This window comes from Echinops telfairi, unplaced genomic scaffold (assembly GCF_000313985.2).
Source record: "Echinops telfairi isolate 266 unplaced genomic scaffold, ASM31398v2 ScPeMD7_655;HRSCAF=1070, whole genome shotgun sequence".
In the NCBI taxonomy this organism is placed as follows: domain Eukaryota; kingdom Metazoa; phylum Chordata; class Mammalia; order Afrosoricida; family Tenrecidae; genus Echinops; species Echinops telfairi.
The window spans coordinates 16,985,624-16,992,827 of NW_022104553.1; the positions used below are offsets into that span (position 1 = coordinate 16,985,624).

At 58.1% G+C, this 7,204-nt stretch overlaps 1 protein-coding gene and 1 long non-coding RNA gene across 2 annotated transcripts; one reads left to right on the top strand and one right to left on the bottom strand.

The window, feature by feature from the left end:
- Window positions 1–1,641: 1,641 nt before the first annotated feature.
- Window positions 1,642–5,572, top strand: LOC123521999. The gene is made up of 2 exons (XR_006680315.1): window positions 1,642–3,195; window positions 5,439–5,572. It is a non-coding gene; the product is annotated as an uncharacterized LOC123521999 (long non-coding RNA).
- Window positions 5,573–6,500: 928 nt separating this feature from the next.
- Window positions 6,501–7,140, bottom strand: TMEM190 (transmembrane protein 190). Its single transcript, XM_004715707.1, has 3 exons — window positions 6,993–7,140; window positions 6,820–6,904; window positions 6,501–6,732 (listed from the first exon to the last, which is right to left on the bottom strand). Exons 1-3 carry the CDS (start codon window positions 7,138–7,140, stop codon window positions 6,501–6,503), a joined length of 465 nt encoding a protein of 154 aa, XP_004715764.1.
- Between the last annotated feature and the right edge of the window lie 64 nt (window positions 7,141–7,204).

Genomic DNA, 7,204 nt, shown 5'->3' on the forward strand with positions numbered 1-7,204 from the left:
CAAGAGACATGGGGACGATGGCATGGAAGGCCATTAGGGGGGCGATGGAGGTGACGAAGGAGACATGCGAGCGATGGGGGAGGCAGAGGAGCCATGGGGTGGGCGGGGCGTATGGGCTAGGTGGGAGGTAGTGGGAGAGATAGGGAGACATTGGGGAGAGACTCAGAGATATGGAGGAGAGAAAGGAGACTTGGGAGAGAGATGGCGAGACATGAAGGTGAGATGCAGAGACGCAGACAGTTGGGAGAGGGATGGAGACATTGGGGGAGATCGTGAGGAGAGCAGGGAGACCCTGGGAGAGATGGAGAGGTATTGGGGAGAGACTGAGAGATATGGGGGCGAGCGGAGAGAGACAGATGTGGTGGGGAGAGAGAGCAGGAGACATTGGGGTAGATGGAAGAAAGCGTGCACAGGCAGGGAGTGGAGGCTCAGATGGAGGCCCAGGGAGGAGAATGAGCCGGAGGAAGTGAAGCTCCCAGTGTCGGAGGGAGCTGCAGAGATAGCCCCAGGCAGCAGGGGGAGGTACAGACTTGAGAAACAGAGAAGCTGCCCGCCCCCCCCAACACATACACACCATGCGCCCCCAAGAGGCAGGGAGATTCCCAGGCAGCCATGCACAGTACTTGCAAGTCCCAGGCTGCACGCCAGCTGCCAGGCACACCCAGCTCTATGGGGTAATTGACCCCGTTCTCCACGCCCTGCAGCATGGAAGACCCCAAGGGCCACCACATGCCCACATCCTGCCCCAGGTGGGCCAAGCCGTCTACACGCGGAGGTGCCGGGTCTTCCTGACAGGTGGCCCAAGAGAACCCTGAAAGGGGTGACAGTCGCTGAGGGGGACATTCAGGGGAGGCCAGGGGGTTACTCCCCCCTCTTCACGCCCTCCACCACCGCCCTGCCCCACGCCATCCTGTCTGTCCCCTACCTCTTGTCCCCTTTCCTCTGAACGTACTCGGGTGAGTCAAGAAAACATCGCCGAAAAATGACAGAAAGCTTTACGCATCAGAGATGTCAAAGTGGGCAGGAATGCGAAGCTATTGCTTCTGCATCCGTCCTCCATCTAGCTCTGTCTGCGATTCCGTCTCTGTCCGGAGCCCTCAAAGGACTCCCTGCTCTCCGGTGGACACCACATCAAACACGGCCACCTGGGCATCCCCCCCAACCCCGGGGGACTCCACTCGTGCTCCTCCTCTGTGTCTTCTGAGATTGGAAGACGGAAAGATGTCGGTCGTCGGCGTTCCTTGGAAGGAACGAGACCAGGGCTGGAGGGTGGGTGGGGTCAGGGTTTCCCAACAAACGTCTCAAAGGTCGGGGTTCTGGTGCGTGCGCGCATGCGCTTCTCCTAGAGTCAGCAGGTGCACTGTCGTGAAAGGGAGCGGAAAAAGAAAGAAAACCCCATTGGCATCACGTTCCTGGGCTCTTCTTCCATCTTGGTAAAACTTTTCCCTAAGTCCCCATGATCCTCCGGTGTCCTTTCGAGAGAACTCTATCAATTCCGAGGAATTATCCCTTGGGAATCTCGCCGGCCCCGCCCTCCTCCCCAGCGAAGCGCATCTCTGCATTGACTTGAACAGACCCACCCCCACCCCAGAAGCCTCTGCTCCAAGGGGACCTTTCTTTCTTTATTTACTTTGAAACCCCCTCCCCTTCCCCCCAGTGAGATTAAGAGCAGTCCTGCTTGGTTTGAGAGGTTGTCGGGATTTTTGTTGACAGCTTTTAGGACAGAGCAAGTTTCCTTTGATCCCTAATTTTCTGAGAGATTCTATAATGAATAGATATTGGATCTTATCAAATGCTTTTTCAGCATCGACGGAGGTGTTTACATGATTTTTTTTTAACAACCCCCACCCACTGTATTCTTGTGCTGTTGTAAATTACGTTGACTGGTTGTTCAAATGATGATACAACTTGCCATTGTGGTATAAACATTTGATGTGGAATTAAAAGAAGACGCGCCCTGGTGGCGCCATGGTGATGTGTTGGGCTGTGATCCGCATGGTGGGCAGTTCAGAACCACCAGGAGCTCCGAGGGAGAGAGACTGGGCCTTCGACTCCCATCAAGGGTTACAGAAACCCGCAGGGGGTCACCATGGGGCTGGACTCGATGGCAGTGAGTTTGGTTTGGGAGTGAGATTGAAGACGAGCTTATGACTGATTGGACTGGACTGCAGCCACCCCCTGGCCACAGAGACTTGTTTCAAAGCTTTCTGCTTGGAACCAACCCGTGCCTGTACGAGCTGGAGCCCCCGGGGCAATACGTTGAATATTGAAAGTTACCAGTTCCCCCCTTTCTTAGGGATGATGGATGTATAACACCGTGCCCCCTCCCCTGCCTCCAGGGGGACGAATTACAGAACTATGGGTGGAAGGAGACAACAGCCAGTGAAAGAAATGAAAAAAATAATATATACTTTGTGAAGGGCTCACGAGAGTGTGAGGGAGGAGGAAAAACATGGGCTGATCTCAGAGGGCTCAAGTAGAAAGAGAATGTTTTGAAAAGGATGATGGCAACATCCGTACAAGTTCGCTTGATAGAATTGATGTAGGGATTGTTATAATCTCTGTAAGAGCCCCTTGATACAATGACTTTTATTAAAAAGAGAGGGAGAGAGAAAGCTAGCTCTCACGGATGGCCCAAAGAACAACGGATCTTCCTTAGGAGCAAGGGTGGCGAGAACTCATCTTTGGACAGCTTGTCAGGAGAGACCAGTCCCTGGGGGAGGACGTGGCTCATGCTTGGTGGAAATATTGCCGCAGCGAAGGCGAGGAAGGCCCTGGACAAGGTGGATGGGCACCGTGGCTGCCACAACGGGCTCGGGCCTAAGAACCCTCCTGAGGATGGTGCAGGACAGGGCCCTGTTCCGCACTGTCGGATAGGGCTGCTGTGCGCTAGAGCCAACGGGGTAGCAGGGACAATGGCACGTGGTCATCGGCCCACCTTGGTCTTCACAGTGGATCCCAGTGCCCTCTCATGAAATCCGAGCCACACGTGGCTCCCCACGAGACAGCTTCTCTCAGCCACCAGGCTTGTCACACCCATTAGCCCCTGTTCCTTCTCGTCTCCAAACCAGGAGGGTCCTCAGTGCCTTGCTCCACCCAGAAAACTTCCGGTGTTCTTTACGGTCTAACTTGCCTTTCCTTGTCTAATCCTCCAGAGTATCCAGTTTCCAGCGCATAGCCACCTTGCGGGAGAAGGTGAGAACAGTGACCCTTCTGGAAATAGGAAGCATCGTCTTTCTCCATCCTGCCGATGGTCTAGGACTGCTGACCTGGTGGTTAGCAGGCTAACTGCATATACACTACCCCCCCAGGGCCCCTGGGGATATTAAAGTGGTTGGTGGGTGGGTGAATTATGGGTGAGCGTGGATGGGCGCGGAGATAGATGAGTTGTCAGATGGGTAGACGTGATTGGGTGGGCGGATCTGTTGCGTGTGTGGGTGGGTTAGTTAATGGATGGATGTGTTGGAACAGGTGGGTAAGTGGGTGGGCCGACAGGTGACTGGGTGACTGGATGGATAGTCTGGGAAGGTAGGGAGGTGGGCGGGTGGGTGGATGGACGGGTTCACTGCTGGACTGGCGCTTAAGAGCATAACGGACGGAAGCGGTTCTCCGATGAAGGGTCCGTGAAGATGAAACTGGTAGCCCACGGCGATGCATGGTGTTCTGTGGCGACGTCCTCCAAAGTGGACGGCGGATTCCTTTGTTGTCGATTCTCAGCCTGGAAGCTCTGCTGAAACATGTTCTTTTTTTGAGGGGGGGGGCCCTGGTGGCCCTTGAAAAGCTGGTGACACACGAGTTTTCAATATCACAGCCATGCACAGAGCCACCACCGGGGGACACACTGGTTGGGCAGACGGCAGAGCAAAGACTGGAGTTGTGGAGGATTTGGGCTTGCTTGGCCCGTCATGCTGTTGGCAGCAGCAGTCCAGAGATCCCACCGTGCAATGCGCTGGGTAAACCTCTTTAAAGCATTGAAATGCAAGGAGGTTGCTTTGAGCACGGAGGTGCGCCTGACTCAAGCCCTGGCGTCTCCAGCAGCCTCGCCTGCACCTGGGAGTTGGACTGTGCACGAGGAAGGAAGCCGAATTGGCGATACTGAAAGTGCCATGCGCTGCCGAAAGGGCAAGCACATGTCTTGGGAGAAGTCGGGCCAGAGCGCTCCTTCCAGGGAGGATGGATGAGGCTTCATCCCATCTGCTTTGGTCAGGTCGTCAGGAGAGACCGGTCTCTGGAGAGGGACATCCTGCTTCGTAAAGCGGATGGGCCGAGACGACGAGATGGAGATGGATGGGCAGAGGTTGCAGCAACCGGCTCGGACATCACCACGGAGAGGGGGGCGCGGGGCCAGCGGAGCTCTGTCTGTTGTGCATAAGGGTTGTGATATGTCCTCAGCAGCACTTAAGGGCCACAACCCCCCCACACACACACAGCCGCTTCCGGTGGGCGTGATGAATTCACCTCCCTCCCCTGCATCCAGGGCGACACTAGCCATCGCCCCTTCTCGGTGAGAACTGAGAGGATGCTTAGGCACACGGTGGTCTGCAAGCGGTTCAGGAAAGGATGGATGGGCCCCTTATGCCTTGTGGAAGCCGACTACATTTGTCCCCATATAACACAAAAGGGGTTACAGGTTGACCTGCTAACCAAGAGGTCAGTAGTTTGAACCCACCAGCTGCTGGGCAGGGGGGGAGGGGGCGGGACGGGACAGGGACAATGAGGCTGCCAACTCCTGTAAAGACTTGACGTCTTGGAAACCCAAGGGGGCTGGTTGCGATCCGGTAGCGGCGCTGTGAGTTAGAATTGGCTCGCGAGCAATGGAAATCGTTGACTTGGCTCCGGAAGTCTAGCCGTCATCTGCTTGCAGTGCTTGAAGCATTTTCAGGATGACTGGAGTGTGACTTCCTGCCCTGCCTTGGAAGGAGAGTGGGGCTTCTAAGGCAGACGCCTTCTGACTGTCAGGGGGAGATGCTCCCAGTGCCCAGGAAGACCACTGAGGACTGGCGGTTAGCAGGGGGCTCCCCCTCCACACTGGGGCCAGAATGACGATGGAGCAGGGCACAAGCACCTGTTTCACTTGCTCTCCATCCTCTCCCGCTGCCCCCTACCGCCCGCCTCTCTCTTCATGTCTTTCTCCACATCTCTGGCTCTCATTCTCTAGGGCTCAAACTTTCCCTGTATACCCCCCTCCCCAGCCCCACCGCCAACTGTCTGTCTGTCTCTCCTCCCCTCCCTGCTTCCCGTCCCTCTCCTGTCCCCTGGCTTCCAGCGAGCTGAAGGAGCACTCTCAGCTTGAAGAGATGGGCAAACGGAGCACATGGCCAGATGTGGGCATGGATGGGTCAGAGCAGGGCAGGGCACCCTCCCTGTGGGCCAGGGCACCTCTGGGATTGGTGGGGTGGGGAGTCCAGCAGTCGGTCACACCAGCTTCCCTCCTGCAGATGATGCTACAGCCCTACCTGGAAGGACCGGTCCAAGAGGAGCAGCAGTCCCGCCCCCAAGACCGCTGGACCATCAGGAGGCCCACCCACCCCTCCTGCCTCTGCTCCTCACTGTGATAAAGGGCTGTGCGTCACTGTGTGTCTGTCTGCTGTCTGTGCGAGGGATCAGCGGAGAGCCGGAAGGGTGGCTGGGTGTTTCCTTTTGTGTCATCAGACTGGAGACCGCTGGGGACAGTGTAGCCCAGCTTAAGGTAGAGCCTTTGTGGAGGGGAGTGGACAAGGACCCTGCCCAGCCTCAGTGGACTCCTCTGTGCCCTCTTGTCCTCTGGGGAGCAGCCACTGTGGGGGGCTTGGACTAGTGGTGTGTTTACTGGGGAAGGGGCCACAGGGGGTATGCTGGAGGTATGTACAGACTTTCGTTGGGGGAGGGAGGTGTCTCACACCTCGAGGAGGATGGAAGGAGTCTTCGACCATGGTGTGCCCTTCCGGAAAGAAGCCTCCAGCCCACGGGGAGTCTGGGAGCCGATGGTTGGCTGTTGGGCACAACCTCGGGGAGCTGGGTGGGTCCTGTGGTGGGCAGCAGGGCTGATGTCAACTGAGCTCCCGGCGTAAGACAGCGGGTGGCCCATCTCCATGGATGGACACCAGGGCAGGGCCCCATACCTTCAAGCCCAGCTGCCCAGTGGGTCCAGATAGTCCCTTTTCTCAGCCCACACCTTTCCTGCCCAGGCTCCCCTAGCTCAGATCCTGCCCCCAACTTACCCCCAGAATGCTTCCATTCCAGAATCTTCCCAGCCTGGAAAAGCCCCCTGGGACACTCCTTGACTGTCCTCTGCTTAAATCCTGAATGCCCCCAAGCCCACCCCCACATCATGCTTACAGCTTGGACCACCCATGCAGCCTGGGACACCCCAAGAACCCCCAATCTCTCATTGCTCCGAGCCTCCCTCTGCACTGCCACCCCCTCCAATACATCCCACCATATTTTAAGAGATGGCCCCAGGAAAGAGACCAGGTGTCCATAAACAATACATCTCTTGCAGGGTGCCCCCCGGGGTGCCCCTAGTCCTCCTCCTCCTCCTCCTCCTCGGCGTCGCCCACGCCCTCCGCCGCCACAGAGGCTTCCATGACGCTTTCGGGGCGCTGCGAGGCGCTCATGCTGCCCATCGACGACGTCTTCTTCTGGGTGGTGGACGACCCCTTGCTCTTGGACAGCAGCGACACTGACTTCAGGCTGTGGCACTGGCTCTTCAGGAAGCCAGGCATGTGCAGCATGTCCCGGCGCTTGGCCCACCTGCGGGCCCGAGAGGTGTCAGGCTGGGGTGGGGGGGCTGCTCCTCTTGGGGGGCGCGGGGCCCCTGCCCCACAGCGCCTCGCTCACCAGAACATGCATATGGTGGAGATGAGAAGGAGCAGCCCACCGCACGTCCAGCCCAGCGCCCACAGGTGTCTCCGCCGCATGGTCTCTGTGGGGGCGGGGAGAGCATTCAGACCCGCAGGAGCCGCCCAGCCAACCTCACACCCCCTCCTCACCCCGGGCCCCGCCCGCCTCACCGTCGGGCCGTTGGTGGTAGCAGACCCCGTCCCGGTAGCAGCAGCGCAGGCGCAGGCAGAGGTTGGGGTTCTCCATCGCCGCCTGCCCCCCGCAGCTCTCGCGGTCCCACACGTCACCCTCGCAGCCTGGGGGTGCAGCAGGCGGCATCCAGCGGGGCCAGGAGCAGCGCCTACTCCCCCAGACCAGCCGATCTGACCCCCAGCCCTCCTCC

Bases quoted from the DNA above. Each gene is read 5' to 3' on its own strand.
- TMEM190 (XM_004715707.1), bottom strand. From the start codon at position 7,140: ATGCCGCCTGCTGCACCCCCAGGCTGCGAGGGTGACGTGTGGGACCGC. The intron at 6,905-6,992 runs GTGAGGCGGGCG...CCGCCCCCACAG, and splicing joins CTACCACCAACGGCCCGACG to AGACCATGCGGCGGAGACAC. The intron at 6,733-6,819 runs GTGAGCGAGGCG...TCGGGCCCGCAG, and splicing joins TCCACCATATGCATGTTCTG to GTGGGCCAAGCGCCGGGACA.